This window comes from Portunus trituberculatus, chromosome 20, assembly GCF_017591435.1.
Source record: "Portunus trituberculatus isolate SZX2019 chromosome 20, ASM1759143v1, whole genome shotgun sequence".
Classification (NCBI taxonomy): Eukaryota; Metazoa; Arthropoda; class Malacostraca; order Decapoda; family Portunidae; genus Portunus; species Portunus trituberculatus.
In genome coordinates, this window is record NC_059274.1 from 12,152,963 (window position 1) to 12,173,544 (window position 20,582).

Consider the following 20,582-nt stretch of genomic DNA (forward strand, 5'->3'; position numbering starts at 1 on the left):
TCACTAACATCATTATTTGACACATGACACACAGGATTTAAAATCTTAGACTAAAATTAATTACAAAAAAATGTAATGGTTGAGATACAAGAATAACTATGAAATTTTCATGTGAAAAGAGAAAGAATAACCAGTTCGAACATCATTTACTGAAACAAAGCCAAGCAGTTGAAATGCTATACAGATAGAGAAATATTTAGCAAACACACACACACACACACACACACACACACACACACACACACACACACACACACACACACACACACACACACACACACACACACCCGGTAGCTCAGTGGTTAGAGCGCTGGCTTCACAAGCCAGAGGACCGGGGTTCGATTCCCCGGCCGGGTGGAGATATTTGGGTGTGTCTCCTTTCACGTGTAGCCCCTGTTCACCTAGCAGTGAGTAGGTACGGGATGTAAATCGAGGAGTTGTGACCTTGTTGTCCCGGTGTGTGGTGTGTGCCTGATCTCAGGCCTATCTGAAGATCGGAAATAATGAGCTCTGAGCTCGTTCCGTAGGGTAACGTCTGGCTGTCTCGTCAGAGACTGCAGCAGATCAAACAGTGAAACACACACACACACACACACACACACACACACACACACACACACACACACACACACACACACACACACACACACTGGTGTCACTTATAAGTGTTGAGGGGAAGATATATGAAATTGCCATCAAAGAAAATGGGCTAAATAAGAAGAAAAACATGTTATATCGAACAGACAATTTGGGTTCAAAACAGGACAGTTTTGTGTGTCGAACTTATTAAGTTTCTACTCAAGAGTAACAGAAGGACTGAAAAGCAGAGATGGATGGGTGGACACGGTATACCTGGACATAAAAAAAAGTCTTTTGATATAATCCCTCACGACAGACTACTTTGGAAGTTAGAGAGCATAGCAGGACTGAAAGGAACTTTGTTAGATTGGACAAGGGATTACTTGATGGACAGAGAGATGAGAACTGTGATCAAAGATACATACTTATCTTGGGATAAAGTAACAAGTGGAGTGCCACAAGTATCAGTATGTTCCAGGTATATGTAAATGACATACAAAATGGGGTAAACAGTTATATTAGTTTGTTTGCTGATGATGCAAAATTGCTAAGAGTAATCAAAACCCAAGAGGACTGTTTGCTGCTGCAGGAAGATATAAACTAAATCTTCAAGTAAAGTAAGAAGTGGAAATTAGAGTTCAATGCCAAAAAATGTTACATAATGGAATTGAGAAATAGTAAGAGAAGGCCAGTATGGAACTATCTGATGGGAGAGTAACAAATGATGAAAACTAAAGAGGAAAAAATCTGGGAGTGACTATAGAGGAAAATCTGAACCCTGAAAAACACATAAGTAAGATATTTGGATTCGCATATAAAATGTTGACTATTATTAGAGTGGCATTTCAATTCATGGACAAAGATATGATGAAAAAAATTATTATGAGCAAAGAATATGTCCAAAGCTAGAATATGTAGCAGTGGTGTGGTCACTGAGTTCTAAAAAAGATACTAGAAGATTAGAATGGATCCATAAGATAGCTACAAATATGGTGCTGGAACTAAGGACCTAACATATGAAGAAGGCTGAAGGAAATGGGACTGCCAACTTTACAAGATAGAAGAGAACAAGGAGACCTGATAACAATGTATAGAATAGTAAATGGCATTAAAATATAGACAAGGAACATCTGGTGCTGGTGACAGAAGAAGCTAGAATGAGAAGAGGTCATGTAAAGATTAGGATGAGGCAATGTGTGAAGAATATTGAAAAATACAGTTTTCTACATAGAACGGTGGTGTAATGCATTGAGTGGTGAAGTTGTTACAGCACATAATGTGCATAACTTTAAAGAAAACTTGAATTAATGGAGACATGGAGACATGAAACTATGAGCCCTGCTCAAACCCTGTACAATACAACAAGGTAAATACACACACACACACACACACACACACACACACACACACACACACACACACACACACACACACACACACACACACACACACACTGCATCTACTTGGATTTAAAAAAGGCGTTTGACAAAGTGCCACACGCAAGATTACTGTGGAAGTTAGAGGAGAAGGGTGGCTTAAAAGGAAGCACATTGAGATGGATAGAAAATTATGTGAGGGGGAGAGAAATAAGGACGGTAGTTAAAGATATGAAGTCCAAGTGGAGAGCAGTAGAAAGCGGAGTGCCACAGGGGTCAGTATTGGCACCAATACTTTTCCTCATTTATATTAACGACATGCTAGAAGGAGTGAACAGCTACATAAATTTGTTTGCGGATGATACGAAACTGTGCAGAGTTATAAAGCAAAAGGAGGATTGTGAAATACTGCAAGAAGACCTAAATAAGATCTGGGAATGGAGTAAGAAATGGGAAATGGAATTCAATGTGAACAAAAGCCATGTCATGGAAATGGGAAAGAGTGAAAGACGACCTGTGGGAATCTATAAGATGGGAGATGGTGTAGAACTGGAGAAAGTAAAAAAGGAAAAGGACTTAGGAGTGACGATGGAAGAAAACAATCAACCAGTAAGCCATATTGATAGAATTTTTAGAGAAACATATAATTTGCTGAGGAATATTGGAGTAGCATTTCACTACATGGACAAAGAAATGATGAAGAAATTGATAAATACTATAATAAGACCTAGATTGGAATATGCAGGAGTAGTGTGGACCCCTCATAAAAGAAACACATAAGAAAATTGGAGAGGCTACAAAAATGGCTACAAGAATGGTCCCAGAACTTGAAGGGATGACATATGAGGAGAGACTAAAGGCTATGGATCTACCAACCTTGGAACAAAGAAGGAGAGAGGAGACCTGATACAAGTCTATAAATTGATCAACGGAATGGACCAAGTGGATAATGAGAAACTGATCTTGAGAGAAGAATATGACATCCGAAGCACAAGATCGCATAGTAAAAAGCTGAGAAAGGCAAGATGTCTGAGAGATATTAAAAAATATAGTTTCCCGCAGAGATGTATTGAGACATGGAACAGTTTAGATGAAGAAGTAGTGTCTGCAAAGAGTGTGCACACTTTTAAAGTAAGATTGGATAAGTGTAGATATGGAGACGGGGCCACACCAGCATAAAGCCCAGGCCCTGTAAAACTACAACTAGGTAAATACAACTAGGTAAAAATACACACACACACACACACACACACACACACACACACACACACACACACACACACACACACACACACAAATCGTATATCAAATAAATTTTTCCCATAGAAATTAATGGAAATAGAATTAATTTGTTCTTGATATGAATTTACTTCCCCCCCCAAAAGAAACTAACATGCTTTAAATACCAACGAAATATAGATTAAATAAAAGATAAATACAATGTTTATTGTATGCATGATATAAATTAACTATATTGCCCAAAATAACAACTTAACCTGCAAAACTCGGGACACGTTGATAGACGTTCATCAAGCAAGACTCAGAGGACGTAGATAGACGTTTAGGCTTTTTACGGCTATATATTGGCTATTTTCTTCCCGTTTTCTTTGCTTGTGAGCTGGCAACACTCATCAGGAGTAAACATATGCTCTACATCACTGTCACCAATGATGGATGGTGGAAGCGACAGTGATTTCACTGTGTCTGATTCTGCCATTTCTCCCGCACGCCTTACTCCTATACCTCCGGTCTCTCGCCATGTTATGGGGAGACAACTTTTGAATGAGAGTGGTATCAGAACAGGTGACAAGAAAGAGAGAGAATACAAGGGGCCCGTTTTCTATCGCTCTCACCAAGGCCGCTGAACCCGATCGGACGCAAGGCCACATAAACCGATGATACCACCTCATTCAACCTGTGATATTTTGGTAACCATGACATCTAGAGACTTCTGGTTTTTTGCATTGCAAAGAGGAAGAGTTGCTTGTGGGCAGAACACCATTTGTACTTATTTGTTTATTGAATTTCTAAGTGTAATCAGTATGTGAATACAGGCTATTTTGTGTGTTTCTCGCCAAACTTTTACTTTTGGGACTCATGATCTTGAGTTCACAAAACTTAAGAAAAAATACACACTACCGAGGAGCACAGACACATACATGCACAAAGGATGGACAACGATACACAACTTGGGCTGAATGTTCAGTTGGGCACAGGTAGCCGAGTGATCGCTGCACCACCTACCGATGGCTATTCGTATCTTAAAGATATATTCTTATTTCAATGCGTAAATTATATTGAATTTTTCGTCGTATATCAAAGAAATCGTATGTTGGGGCGATTGTATCTCAAGGTATTACTGTATATATATAGATTACCATATAAAATGTTGACAATTTAAGTGTGGCATTTCAATTCATGGACAAAGATGTGATGAAAAAAATTATCACAAACATGATTGTCCAAAGCTGGAGTATGCAGCAGTGGTGTAGTCTCTGAGCTCTAAAAAAGATATAAGAAGATTAGAATGGATTCAGAAGATTGCTATAAAGATGGTGCCAGAACTAAAGGACCTAACATATGAGGAAAGGCTGAAGGAAATGGAACTGCCAACCTTACAAGATGGCAGAGAATGAGGAGACCTAATAACAATGTACAGGATACTAAACTAGGTAAATACACACACACACACACACACACACACACACACACACACACACACACACACACACACACACCGGAAAGCGGTGAGGCAAATGGGCAAGCCTCTTAACCCCTTCGTGCCGGATGTTAAAAAAGCCCGCCTGTATGATATACGGGTGGTAGTGCCTTGGCTGAAACTCGTGCAAGCTTGTCATACTTGTTGTCTTTGTGTATTATGCTGCTATTTTTTAGTCACTATATCGCCTTCTCTTTTCGGAGAAAAAGAGAGAGAGAGAGAGAGAGACATTTGCTAATATTTTAGACACAAGCGGGACGCATGTAGCTTATCTTCGAGAGGAAGAGGGGAGGGAGGAAGAGAGAGAGAGAGAAAGAGAGAAGAGAGAGAGAGAGAGAGAGAGAGAGAGATTAGAAAATTTGTTGTTTTGTATATTGTGTGTGTGTGTGTGTGTGTGTGTGTGTGTGTGTGTGTGTGTGTGTGTGTGTGTGTGTGTGTGTGTGTGTGTGTGTGTGTGTGTGTGTGTGTGAATGTTACAAGGCGGGACGATGTAACTTATCTTTGAGAGGGAGAGGGGAGGGAGAGAAGGGAGATGGGGAGGAGAGGAAAGGAGATGGAGAGAGAGAGAGAGAGAGAGAGAGAGAGAGAGAGATATGGGAACAGTCTATGCCATTGGGTAATTTTAGACACAAGGCGGGATGCATGTAGCTTATCTTTAGTGATTGGTGGAGACAAAGATGGTGGGAGGAGCACTAGGATTTCAAAGACAGCATACGGCGTGTGTAGTTGGTATCCAACACATTATACGGGACAACTGAACTGAAGAAAGCTCAGAAAAGAAATATGACGCCTACGTAGGCGTCACTGTATATGCTACTAGGGCTTCATGACGCCTACATAGGCGTCACCATATTGAAGGGATTAATGTGTGGCCCCTGTTCACCTAGCAGTAAATAGGTATGGGATGTAACTCGAGGGGTTGTGACCTCGCTTTCCCGGTGTATGGAGTGTGTTGTGGTCTCAGTCCTACCCGAAGATCGGTCTTTGAACTCTGAGCTCGCTCCATAATGGGGAAGACTGGCTGGGTGACCAGCAGGCGACCGTGGTGAAAAAAATTACACACACACACACACACACACACACACACACACACACACACACACACACACACACACACACACACACACACACATGTAATATTAGAAATGGATATAAAAGAGGGAAAGGAAGATAGAGACGAATCATATAAAGGAGACCGATTAAATTACAGAAAGGCTGATATTGAGAACCTCAAGAGCTATTTTAAAAACGTAAACTGGGAGGAGATGGAAAACTCAGAGACGGTGCAAGAGAAGTATAACTTATTTTGGAAATACAGGCAACCCCCGTTTAACGAAGGTTCACACAACGAAATTTCGCTACAACGAAAGTTTCATTTTACTACCATCTGCTCCTTTAACAAACATCAAACTAGCTTTAACGAAGTGTAATCCAGGTAATTTTTTCCAAATTTGAAAGCCCCACAGTATCATGCAAGCTGACAGGCTTATGAATACACCAGGAGCTGCTGGTACTAAGGCCTGCCTCAGGAGAAATCCTGAGACACCTGTAGAATAAAGATCAAGATCAAGCCTCTAGTGGACAACACAGGCACTGCCGATACAAAGGCCTGACTCTGAAGAAATTCTGCATCACCTGTAGCATTAAGATCAAGATCAAGATCACGCGCACCACTCACTCCCCAGTCAAAACATAGCGTCACCAGCAGCTCATCTTCCCTAGTTCAACTTACCACCAAAACGCCCTGCAATGTGGCCTAACGTTCCTAAGAAGACCAGGAAGTGTCTTACTCTCGAAGTGAAGCTGGATATTATTCACAGACACGAGAGAGGCCAGAAAACTAATAACATTGCTCGCCACCATCTTGACTCCATCTACTGTCTACTATTTTCAAGTCAGCAGACTCTATTAAGAAGGCTGGTGAGACCGTATCTTCCTTGAAAGCTAAAAGAACCACCTGAACTCGTGACTCTACAATGGATAAAATGGAAAGCCTTGTGGAAATGTGGTACATAAGTTTTGTATGCGGTACCATGATGCGTACTTTGTTTACATTCCACATGTTGCCGGTTAGTGTCTTTCTCGTTTCACTCTCCCTCCCTTCATAAAGTTAAGATCATCAACATTATAAAGTTATGTACATACATACATTAGTGTACATTATAATGGCTTAAATTAAACTACCTAAATGTTTAACTTCATAAGTTTTACTTTCATTAATCCTTTTACTGTACTATGATGCACTCTCGCTTTGCTTACTCTCAATGGAAGTTCAAATCAGGGGTTAAACTTGTTATAATCGTTTTGCTTAACGAAGTTTCGCTTAACAAAGTGTTTTTTAGGAACGTAACCCCTTCGTTAAACGGGGGTTGCCTGTATACAAAACAGGAGTCAGGGAATATGTCCTGAAATATAGACCTAAAGAAGAAGGAAAGAAAGATTGGTTTAATGCAAGGTGTGCTAGGGCAAAGGAGAAATGAGATGGAATGTCCTGGTACCGCTGGCACCATCAATATGTTCTGGTGTGGCTGAAGAGAAACACCGGGGAAACTTCGCTGTGTTTATTGTAGGATACAAAATGTATTGGAGGCTTGGTAGCTTAGTAGCGAGTAGCCGTGAGGGAGGCTTGAGAAGTAGCCGGCAGCCAGAGAGAGACTTGTAGTTGGTAGCGGCTAGATGGAGCTTGTAGCAAGCGTGATGTATAATTACAGTCTACACACTGGAGTGTGGCTGTAGACAGTAGACTGTAGAACTAGACTGGCTGTGCAGGACAGTATAACCAGTCAAAGAAGGAAGGCAAGCGGATTGCCAAACAGAGCGTGAGCCTGTCCCTTAAGCTGCGTTAGGAACCAGACTGAATGCGGCATCCCGTGGGGTGGCGGAGTAATACTCACGGTCGCAGTACATCATACGGTAGAACAATACTTTACATTACTCCGCGTTAACAAGGTAGTCTGTCTATGATAGGAGCATGGAAAAGGTGGAGAAGAAACAGAAATCCAGAAAATAAGGAAAACTTCAAAACAGCAAGAAATGAATATGCTAAGGTGAGAAAGGAAGAAGAAAGGAACTATGAAAAGGACATTGTTGAAAAATGTAAGGAACAACCGAAATTGTTCTACAGATTCATAAATGGAAAAGTAAGGCAAAAAGAAACAATAGAAAGATTAAAAGGAGAGAACGGGATGGTGGAAGACCCAAAAAGTATGGCAGAACTGTTAAATAGTAAATTTCAGGAGGTCTTTACTAAGGAATCCAAATTTGAAAGACCACAGGGTAATAGAGAGACTGTCCATATGAAAGAGATTAAAGTAACCAAGCTTGAAATAAATGAGTTGATGATGGAACTAGATGAGGAAAAGGCAATGGGACTGGATGAAGTCTCAGGCAGAATATTAAAAGAATGTAGAGAAGAACTAGCAAGTCCTATATACAACATCATAAAATGCTCAGTAGAAAATGGAACTGTACCAGTAGAATGGAAAAGAGCTGAGGTGGTTCCCATATATAAGAGTGGAAGGAAGGAAGAACCTTTAAATTACAGACCGGTATCACTAACTAGTGTGATATGCAAGATATGTGAAAGAATAATAAAGAAACAATGGATTGAGTTTCTTGAAGACAACAAATTATTATCAAATAGCCAATTTGATTTTAGAAAAGGTCGGTCGTGTGTAACAAATTTATTGAGTTTCTACTCTAGAATAGTTGATAAAGTACAAGAGAGACAGGGATGGATTGACTGTATTTATTTAGATTTAAAAAAGGCATTTGATAAAGTGCCACATGAAAGATTGCTATGGAAGTTAGAGGAGAAGGGTGGTTTAAAAGGAAGCACATTGAAATGGATGGAAAATTACTTGAGGGAGAGAGAAATAAGGACAATAGTTAAAGATATGAAGTCCAAGTGGAGAGCAGTAGACAGCGGAGTACCACAGGGGTCAGTGTTGGTGCCAATACTTTTTCTCGTATATATAAATAACATGCCAGAGGGAGTGAACAGCTACATAAATCTATTTGCGGACGATGCGAAACTGTGCAGAGTCATAAAACAAAAAGAGGATTGTGCAGGAAGACTTAAACAAGATCTGGAAATGAAGTAAAAAATGGGAGATGGAATTCAATGTGGACAAAAGCCATGTCATGGAAATGGGAGAAAGTGAAAGACGACCAGTGGGAATCTATAAGATGGGAGATGGAGTAGAACTAGAAAAAGTAAAAAAGGAAAAGGACTTAGGAGTGACGATGGAAGAAAACAATCAACCAGTAAGCCATATTGATAGAATTTTCAGAGAGACTATAATTTGCTAAGGAATATTGGATTAGCATTTCACTATATGGACAAAGAAATGATGAAGAAATTGATAAGTACTAAAATAAGACCTAGATTGGAATAATTCCTTGCGGGAGTTGTGTGGGACCCCCCATCAAAAGAAACATAAGGAAATTGGAGAGACTACAAAAAATGGCTACAAGAATGGTTCCAGAATTTAAAGGGATGACATATGAGGAGAGACTAAAAGCTATGGATCTACCAACCCTGGAACAGAGAAGAGAGAGAGGGTATCTGATACAAGTTTACAAATTGATTAACGGAATGGATCAAGTGGATAATGAGAAACTAATCCTGAGAGAAGAAAATGACATTAGAAGCACAAGATCGCACAGTAAGAAACTGAAGAAGGGAAGATGTCTGAGAGATGTTGAAAAATATAGTTTCCCAAAGATGTGTTGAGACTTGGAACAGTTTGAGTGAGGAAGTGGTGTCAGCAACGAGTGTGCATAGTTTTAAAGAGAAATTGGATAAGTGTAAATATGGAGACGGGGCCACACGAGCATAAAGCCCAGGCCCTGTAAAACCATAACTAGGCAAATACAACCAGGTAAACACACACACACACACACACACACACACACACACACACACACACACACACACACACACACACACACACACACACACACACCGCATAGTGTAGTGGTTAGCACACTCGACTCACAATTGAGAGGGCCGGGTTTGAGTCCTGGGAAGCGGCGAGGCAAATGGGCAAGCCTCTTAATGTGTGACCCCTGTTCACCTAGCACCAAATAGGTACGGGATGTAACTCGAGGGGTTGTGGCCTCACTTTGGTGTGTGTGTGTGTGATGTGGTCTCAGTCCTACCCGAAGATCGGTCTATGAGCTCTGAGCTTGCTCCATAATGGGGAAGACTGGCTGGGTGACCAGCAGAGAGGTGAATTACACACACACACACATAACCCAGAAAAGTACAGCAAGAAAGGACTAAAGAAACTTACATATGAGCGAAATGTAATGTATTCCAACATAAATGGAGTGATATCGGGATTTTAGAACTCAACGATTACTTGAGGGACAAGAACCCAGATATTGTGGGTCTTACTGAAACAAAACTGAGAGAGGGAGAAGACCTGATGATGGTTGGAGAAGGAAATATAATGTTTGGAAAAGAAATAGAGTAGGTAAGATGGGAGGAGGAGTGATGTTGCTGGTTAAAAAGATATAAAGGTGGATCAAGTGAAAGAAGGTATGGGAAAGGCAGAAGTGCTAAAGATCAGAGCAGAAACTAATGAAGGAAAAAGAGGCACTACATAGTGGTGTACGTACCACCTAAGACAAATGCATGGTCAGTACAGGAATATGAAGAAATGATAAGTGATACAGGAACATGTCTGGAAGAAATGTTGGGTGGCTGTGAACGAACTATAATGATGGGAGATTTTAATTGTAAAGAGGTGTGTTGGGAGGACTGGTCAATGGAAGGATCAGAGACAACATGGGGAAATACACTATTGACACTGGCAATGGAAAATGTGTTAACTCAGTGGGTCAAAGAAGATACTAGGTTTGGAGGAGAGGGAGCATCGTCAAGACTGGACTTGGTCTTTAGTACAGAGCCAATGGTCATTGAGGAGATGAGGGTGGAGTGCCCTTTAGCAAAGAGTGATCATGCAGTTTTGGAGTTCAAGGTGATAGATGAAGAGAAATCTAGAAGAAATGAAGAATATAAAGTGGGAAGATGGAATTATGCCAAGACAGATTTTGGAAACCTAAAGAAATTCTTTCAAGAGACAAATTGATGAAATTCAAGAGTGCTAAGGAGCAAATGAAAAGTGGAAGGAATTTATAAAATATACAAAGAAGGTGAGAAAAATTTGTACCAATAAGACAACATAGAGAAGTTGGAAAGCAGGACTGGTTTAACGATAGATGTGAAAAGGCTAGAACAAGAAAAGAGGATGCATGGAAGAGGTGGAGAAGGAAAAGACGGATTAAGCAGTGGGAAAGTTACAAAAGAGCAAGAAATGAATATGTGTTGATTAGAAGAGAAGAAAGAAAGAAACAAGAAAAGGATATAATTGATAAATGTAAAGACCAACCAAGGCTTTTTACAGACATGTGAACAACAACATCAAAAATAGAGAAAGTATTGAAAGTTTAGAAGTAAATGGAGTATGCAGTGAAGATCCCAGGAAATGGCAGAGGCTATGAATGGATGCTTTCGGAAGGTATTCACAAAGGAGACTGCTTTTGACAAACCACTGGTAATGGAACAGAAAGGGATTATGAAGGAGTTTCAAGTAACTGTGGAGGAGATCAAGAATATGATGGGGAGTTTAGAAGTGAGAAAAGCTGTGGGACCTGATGGGGTATCAGGATGGATTTTAAGAGAATGCAGGAGCAACTGGCAGAAAAAGTTTGTGAAGTAATTGATGCCTCATTAAGGGAAGGTGTAGTGCCCCAAGACTGGAAAAGAGCTAACATTGTCCCAATCTATAAATCAGGTAACAAGAGAGACCCATTGAACTATAGACCAGTGTCACTTACAAGTGTGGTAGCTAAGATGTGTGAGAGGGTGGTGAAGAATAGATGGACAGACTTCTTGGAGAAAATGACATACTTTGTGAGTGTCAATTTGGTTTTAGAAAAGGGCGTTCATGCACGACAAACCTGATATGTTACTATTCGAGGGTGATAGATGTAATACAGGAAAGAGATGGTTGGGCTGATGGAATATATCTGGATTTAAAAAAGGCCTTTGATAAGGTACCACACCGGAGACTGATCTGGAAACTTGAAATGGTAGGAGGAGTGCATGGCAGTTTACTAAAATGGATGGAAGACTTTTGGTAGGAAGAGAAATGAGAACAATAATTAAGGACAGACCATCAGAATGGGGCTTGGTGGAGAGTGGAGTTCCACAGGGATCAGTGTTGGCACCAGTAATGTTCGCAGTCTACATAAATGACATGGTGGATGGGGTGTCCAGTTATGTGAGCCTATTTGCAGACGATGCAAAATTGTTAAGAAAAGTGAGATGTGACAAAGATTGCGAACTACTCCAGGAAGACTTGGACAGAATATGGAAATGGAGCTGTACATGGCAAATGGAGTTCAACACGACAAAATGCAAGAAAATAGAGTTTGGCAAGAGTGAAAGAAGAATCAGGAGTATGTACAAGATAGGAAATGAAGACATAAAACCAGTCATGAAGAAAAGACCTTGGGGTGACAATTACCAATGACCTATCGCCAGAGAGACATATAAACAAAATAATTGGAGAAGTATTGAACTTATTGAGGAACATAAGAGTGGCGTTCAGATATTTAGATGAAGAAATGATGAAGAAAATAATTACTGCAATGATAAGACCGAGGCTTGAATATGCAACAATACAGTGGGCTCCGAACTTAAAGAAACACATAAGAAAACTAGAGAAAGTACAGAGGGCTGCAACAAAATGGTGCCTGACTTAAGAGATTTGACTTATGAAGACAGACTGAAAAGAATGCAACTTCCAACCCTGGAAAACAGAAGAGAAAGGGAGACCTGATAGCAATATACAGAGTGATGATTGGCATGGAAAAATGGATAGGGAAGATCTGTGTATGTGGAATGAAAGAATGTCGAGAGGGCATGGGAAAAACTAAAATGGCCACTTATAGGAGAGATGTGAAAAATATAGCTTCCTCATAGAAGGGTGGAAGCATGGAATAGTTTAGACGTGGAAGTGGTCAACGCAAGGAATATTCATGATTTTAAGAAAAGCTGGACATTAATAGATATGGAGACGGGACAACACGAGCATAGCTCTTTTCCCGTATGTTACAATTAGGTACAATTAGGTAAATACACACACACACACACACACACACACACACACAAGTCCACATACAACACACATAAAATGCTCAATAGAAAATGGAACAGTGCCAGTAGTAGAATGGAAAAGAGCTGAGGTGGTTCCCATATATAAGAGCGGAAGGAAGGAAGAACCTTTAAATTACAGACCGGTATCACTAACTAGTGTGATATGCAAGATGTGTGAAAGAATAATAAAGAAACAATGGATTGAGTTCCTTGAAGACAACAAATTAATATCAAATAGCCAATTTGGTTTTAGAAAAAGACGGTCGTGTGTAACTAATTTATTGAGTTTCTATTCTAGAATAGTTGATAGTGTACAAGAGAGAGAGGGATGGGTTGACTGTATTTATTAGGATTTAAAAAAGGCGTTTGACAAAGTGCCACATGCAAGATTACTATGGAAGTTAGAGGAGAAGGGTGGTTTAAAAGGAAGCACATTGAGATGGATGGAAAATTATTTGAGGGGAGAGAAATAAGGACGAGTTAAAGATATGAAGTCCAAGTGGAGAGCAGTAGAAAGCGGAGTGCCACAGGGTCAGTATTGGCACCATACTTTTTCTCATTTATAAATGACATGCCAGAAGGAGTGAACAGCTACATAAATCTGTTTGCAGATGATACAAAACTGTGCAGAGTTATAAAGCAAAAGAGGATTGTGAAATACTGCAAGAAGACCTAAATAAGATCTGGGAATGGAGTAAAAATGGAAATGGAATTCAATGTGAACAAAAGCCATGTCATGGAAATGGAAAAGAGTGAAAGACGACCAGTGGGAATCTATAAGATGGGAGATGGAGTAGAACTAGAGAAAGAAAAAAGGAAAAGGACTTGGGAGTGACAATGGAAGAAAACAATCAACCAGTAAGCCATATTGATAGAATTTTCAGAGAAACATATAATTTGCTAAGGAATATTGGAGTAGCATTTCACTACATGGACAAAGAAATGATGAAGAAATTGATAAGTACTATAATAAGACCCAGATTGGAATATGCAGGAGTAGTGTGGACTCATAAAAGAAACACATAAGGAAATTGGAGAGACTACAAAAAATGGCTACAAGAATGGTTCCAGAATTTGAAGGGATGACATAACACACACACACACACACACACACACACACACACACACACACGGGACATCGTCGATGGCGGAGGTGGTCGCTGAGCTCCAGAGCAATCATCTATAATTCTACAGTTACCTAAGAGTAACCAAGGTGGGAAAGGAGCTGGTAATGTTTGTCCCGTCTCCATATAGTCATGTTAACTGTTGATTAGCAAAATAATGTCCAGTGAAGGTAAATATAAACTGTAGCCTGCGTTTGAGCCATCAGCTGGTTTGTTTACGCTGCGCAACATGGCGGCCGTGAACTCGAAAGAGGAATCAGACTTCACAGGGTTTCAAGGAATAATGGAGAAGAGCGCTTATGTGAAGAAAATTCTGGAGTTAGAAGGTAAAATTGAAAACTGTTTGAAAAGTATGAGGGCCTGGAAACGAGTTATGACAATGTAAAGAGAGACTGTGCCGATATGAAGAAGGAAAATGCAGCACTGAAAGAGGAAGTTAAGCTAATTAAAGTGAATTGCGAAAATGTGGAGAATCTCTAGGAAAAGTGATGGAGAAGCAGGCTGAATGGAAAAAAAGTCAGGAAGTGGAAAGAAAGGAGGTAAATTACAAAGTTGCAAGTCTGGAAAAGGAAATCAAAGAGTCAGGGGAGAAAACTTTGGGCCTTGTTGAAATTATAGATCAACAGATCATAGAAGAGAAGATAGCTGAGAAAGTGGTGAAGGTTATTAAGTCAAATGAGACATTGGTGAGGGAAACTGTAGACAAAAAGAGATGTGTGGTGATATTTGGTGTGGAGGAGGATAAGACACCGAGTAAAATGGAGAGAGAGAAAACATAAAAAGGTGATAAATAATATCATTAATGTGGTGCAGGAGGAGGAAAAGACCTAGTACAAGAAATAGAGGACTTCCATAGAATTGGAAAGTTCACAAGAGAAGGTATGAGGCCAATAAGAATCAAACTTAAGTCACAAAAGGATGTAGATGAATTGGTGGAGAAGTCATGGAGGCTAGCCCAGCAGGAAACAACAAGGAAGATTTGGTTGAGAAGAGATCTCGGTGAAAAGGAAAGAGAAATGTTAAATGAGTTGAGAAAGGAGGCTTTGAAAAAATGAAGAGAGGACAGAAGAGGAGAAGAAAGAGTTTTTCTGGAGAATCTTGGATATGAGACTGAGGAAGTGGTTCATAACCCAGAAAAGTACAGCAAGAAAGGACTAAAGAAACTTACATATGAGCGAAATGTAATGTATTCCAACATAAATGGAGTGATATCGGGGATTTTAGAACTCAACGATTACTTGAGGGACAAGAACCCAGATATTGTGGGTCTTACTGAAACAAAACTGAGAGAGGGAGAAGACCTGATGATGGTTGGAGAAGGGAAATATAATGTTTGGAAAAGAAATAGAGTAGGTAAGATGGGAGGAGGAGTGATGTTGCTGGTTAAAAAAGATATAAAGGTGGATCAAGTGAAAGAAGGTATGGGAAAGGCAGAAGTGCTAAAGATCAGAGCAGAAACTAATGAAGGAAAAAGAGGCACTACATAGTGGTGTACGTACCACCTAAGACAAATGCATGGTCAGTACAGGAATATGAAGAAATGATAAGTGATACAGGAACATGTCTGGAAGAAATGTTGGGTGGCTGTGAACGAACTATAATGATGGGAGATTTTAATTGTAAAGAGGTGTGTTGGGAGGACTGGTCAATGGAAGGATCAGAGACAACATGGGGAAATACACTATTGACACTGGCAATGGAAAATGTGTTAACTCAGTGGGTCAAAGAAGATACTAGGTTTGGAGGAGAGGGAGCATCGTCAAGACTGGACTTGGTCTTTAGTACAGAGCCAATGGTCATTGAGGAGATGAGGGTGGAGTGCCCTTTAGCAAAGAGTGATCATGCAGTTTTGGAGTTCAAGGTGATAGATGAAGAGAAATCTAGAAGAAATGAAGAATATAAAGTGGGAAGATGGAATTATGCCAAGACAGATTTTGGAAACCTAAAGAAATTCTTTCAAGAGACAAATTGATGAAATTCAAGAGTGCTAAGGAGCAAATGAAAAGTGGAAGGAATTTATAAAAATATACAAAGAAGGTGAGAAAAATTTGTACCAATAAGACAACATAGAGAAGTTGGAAAGCAGGACTGGTTTAACGATAGATGTGAAAAGGCTAGAACAAGAAAAGAGGATGCATGGAAGAGGTGGAGAAGGAAAAGACGGATTAAGCAGTGGAAAGTTACAAAAGAGCAAGAAATGAATATGTGTTGATTAGAAGAGAAGAAAGAAAGAAACAAGAAAAGGATATAATTGATAAATGTAAAGACCAACCAAGGCTTTTTACAGACATGTGAACAACAACATCAAAAATAGAGAAAGTATTGAAAGTTTAGAAGTAAATGGAGTATGCAGTGAAGATCCCAGGAAATGGCAGAGGCTATGAATGGATGCTTTCGGAAGGTATTCACAAAGGAGACTGCTTTTGACAAACCACTGGTAATGGAACAGAAAGGGATTATGAAGGAGTTTCAAGTAACTGTGGAGGAGATCAAGAACATGATGGGGAGTTTAGAAGTGAGAAAAGCTGTGGGACCTGATGGGGTATCAGGATGGATTTTAAGAGAATGCAGGAGCAATTGGCAGAAAAAGTTTGTGAAGTAATTGATGCCTCATTAAGGGAAGGTGTAGTGCCCCAAGACTGGAAAAGAGCTAACATTGTCCCAATCTATAAATCAGGTAACAAGAGAGACCCATTGAACTATAGACCAGTGTCACTTACAAGTGTGGTAGCTAAGATGTGTGAGAGGGTGGTGAAGAATAGATGGACAGACTTCTTGGAGAAAATGACATACTTTGTGAGTGTCAATTTGGTTTTAGAAAGGGCGTTCATGCACGACAAACCTGATATGTTACTATTCGAGGGTGATAGATGTAATACAGGAAAGAGATGGTTGGGCTGATGGAATATATCTGGATTTAAAAAAGGCCTTTGATAAGGTACCACACCAGAGACTGATCTGGAAACTTGAAATGGTAGGAGGAGTGCATGGCAGTTTACTAAAATGGATGGAAGACTTTTGGTAGGAAGAGAAATGAGAACAATAATTAAGGACAGACCATCAGAATGGGGATTGGTGGAGAGTGGAGTTCCACAGGGATCAGTGTTGGCACCAGTAATGTTCGCAGTCTACATAAATGACATGGTGGATGGGGTGTCCAGTTATGTGAGCCTATTTGCAGACGATGCAAAATTGTTAAGAAAAGTGAGATGTGACAAAGATTGCGAACTACTCCAGGAAGACTTGGACAGAATATGGAAATGGAGCTGTACATGGCAAATGGAGTTCAACACGACAAAATGCAAGAAAATAGAGTTTGGCAAGAGTGAAAGAAGAATCAGGAGTATGTACAAGATAGGAAATGAAGACATAAAACCAGTCATGAAGAAAAGACCTTGGGGTGACAATTACCAATGACCTATCGCCAGAGAGACATATAAACAAAATAATTGGAGAAGTATTGAACTTATTGAGGAACATAAGAGTGGCGTCAGATATTTAGATGAAGAAATGATGAAGAAAATAATTACTGCAATGATAAGACCGAGGCTTGAATATGCAACAATACAGTGGGCTCCGAACTTAAAGAAACACATAAGGAAACTAGAGAAAGTACAGAGGGCTGCAACAAAATGGTGCCTGACTTAAGAGATTTGACTTATGAAGACAGACTGAAAAGAATGCAACTTCCAACCCTGGAAAACAGAAGAGAAAGGGGAGACCTGATAGCAATATACAGAGTGATGATTGGCATGGAAAAATGGATAGGGAAGATCTGTGTATGTGGAATGAAAGAATGTCGAGAGGGCATGGGAAAAACTAAAATGGCCACTTATAGGAGAGATGTGAAAAATATAGCTTCCTCATAGAAGGGTGGAAGCATGGAATAGTTTAGACGTGGAAGTGGTCAACGCAAGGAATATTCATGATTTTAAGAAAAGCTGGACATTAATAGATATGGAGACGGGACAACACGAGCATAGCTCTTTTCCGTATGTTACAATTAGGTAAATACAATTAGGTAAATACACACACACACACACACACACACACATCTCTCTCTCTCTCTCTCTTTCAATGTGTCATCAGAATAACTAGATATTTTTGTCAGGATGAACTTACATAACTTTCTGTATTGAACTAGACTACTGCAGTTGTCAGTCTGTGTTAGGATGTGTTCAGTTCATGAGTGGTTGAAGAAGGACAAGGAGTGAGGCTGCTGGCATTGATCCTTTGTCCTGAACACAGTGGCTGCCTGGAGGTGTGGTGAATCAGTGAGCAGCAGCACTGAATCTATTGACACTAAGACCGTCAAACCTGTAGGCACTCTTCCCATTTTTTGTTGTAGAGTATTGGTGTAATTTATTTATATACAACTTGCAGTCAGAGCTTCATAGATGTGTGTGCATAAGTAAGGTCAATTAATCAAGTGTTGTGCCTTTTTGTTTGTTTTTGTTGCCCTTGGCCAGTTTTCCCCTATTACACCATTAAAAGTATGTATTTTATTTCAAGATTGTGAAGACAGCTGGCTTTGTATAGTAGACCGTGACCTATCAACTACCTACCCTAATCTAACCAAACCTAACCAGATACCAACCTAGGATGATTTTCTTCATGATTGTAGGTCATGTGTAGTGAAGGCTGTATTCATAAAGCATTGTAGGATTCTTGTGATTTTATGAAAGTGAAGTGTAGAAACTTAGCTTGAAAAATTATTGGAATATGTGGAAAAGACAAATGGCTTGTAACATGTTGTAATGGTGGGAGTCTAAGGAAAATATATATATATATATATATATATATATATATATATATATATATATATATATATATATATATATATATATATATATATATATATATATATATATATATATATATATATATATATATATATATATATATATATATATATATATATATATATATATATATATATATATATATATATATATATATATATATATATATATATATATATTTATATATATATATATCTCTCTCTCTCTCTCTCTCTCTCTCTCTCTCTCTCTCTCTCTCTCTCTCTCTCTCTCTCTCTCTCTTGAAGACTCACCATCCTTTTAAATACAGTTCCAATCTGTATATCTCAATGATTATGTCTAGGCAGTATGTGTGTGTGTGTGTGTGTGTGTGTGTGTATTCACCTAGTTGTAATTTTACAGGGCTTGGGTATCATACTCGTGTGGCCCTGTCCCCATATTTACACACATCCAACTTTCCTTTAAAACTATGCACACTCCTCACTGACACCACCTCTTCACTCAAACCATTCCACACTTCCACACTTCTCTGTGGGAAACTATATTTCTTCACATCTTTCAAACATATTCCCTTAGCTATTTTTTTACTATGCGATCTTGTAGTTCTATTTAAATTTTCCTCTCTCAACATCATTTGCTCATTATCCACTTCATCCAAACCGTTCAACAGTTTATAAACCTGTATTAAATCCCCTCTTTCTCTTCTTTGTTCCAAGGTAAGCAAGTTCATTTCTTGTAATCACTCCTCATAGGTCATTTCTGCCAATTCCGGAACCATTTTTGTTGCCATTCTCTGCAATCTCTCCAACTTCCTTATATGCTTCTTTTTATAAGGGGACCAAACCACTCCAGCATATTCCAATCTTGGTCTAATTACCGTACTAATTAATTTCTTCATCATATCTTTATCCATATAATGAAAGGCTAATCCAATATTTCTAATCAAATTATATGTTTCTCCAAACATCTTGTCAATATGAGCCTCAAACTGCCCATGTCTTGTATTATCACTCCCAAATCCTTTTCCTTTTCCACCTTTTTCAACACTACTTCTTCACCCATCTTATATGACCCTCTTGGCCATCTTCCACTCTTCCCCATCTCCATCACATGACTTTTGCTCAGATTAAATTCCATCTCCCACCTCTTGCTCCACTCCCAAATCTTATCCAGATCTGCCTGTAAAATTTCACAATCTTCTTCACTCTTCACACACCTACACAACTTCGCATCATCCGCAAACAAATTAATATAACTGTTTACTCCTCTGGCATATCATTAATATAGACAAGGAAAAGTATTGGTGCCAGCACTGAACCTTGTGGGACTCCACTCTCCACCACCAACCAGTCCGACTTTGCATCCCTTATTACCGTTCTCATCTCCCTCCATCTCAAGTAGTTTTCCATCCACTTTAACACTTTTCCTTCAGTCCTCCATAAATCTCTAATTTCCATAGCAGTCTCATGTGAGGTACCTTGTCAAAAGCTTTTTTAAATCCAAATATACACAGTCCATCCATCCTCTCTCTCTTGTATTTTGTCAACCACTCTTGAATAAAAGCTCAGTAGATTTGTTACACATGACCTCCCTTTCCTAAAGCCAAATTGATGATCCGATAATAACTTATGATCCTCCAGGAACCGTATCCAATATTTCTTTATCACCCTCTCACAAATCTTACCGACCACACTTGTTAAAGACACAGGTCTATAGTTAAGAGGCTCTTCCTTACTGCCTCCCTTATAAATGGGCACCACTTCAGCTCTTTTCCACTCTACTGGTACTTCCCTGTTTCTAATGAGCACCTTATAATATCATATAATGGATCAA

At 39.4% G+C, this 20,582-nt stretch overlaps 1 protein-coding gene across 1 annotated transcript in view; it reads left to right on the forward strand.

Annotated features, from left to right (window-relative positions):
- Nucleotides 1-4,125: 4,125 nt before the first annotated feature.
- The window catches only part of LOC123506636 (hepatocyte growth factor-regulated tyrosine kinase substrate-like), a 59,560-nt gene continuing 43,103 nt past the window's right edge, over nt 4,126-20,582 (forward strand). Inside the window, exon 1 of the mRNA XM_045258885.1 lies at nt 4,126-4,211. Within this exon, the coding sequence (XP_045114820.1) occupies nt 4,126-4,211 (86 nt within the window). The remainder of the gene's footprint in view (nt 4,212-20,582) is intronic.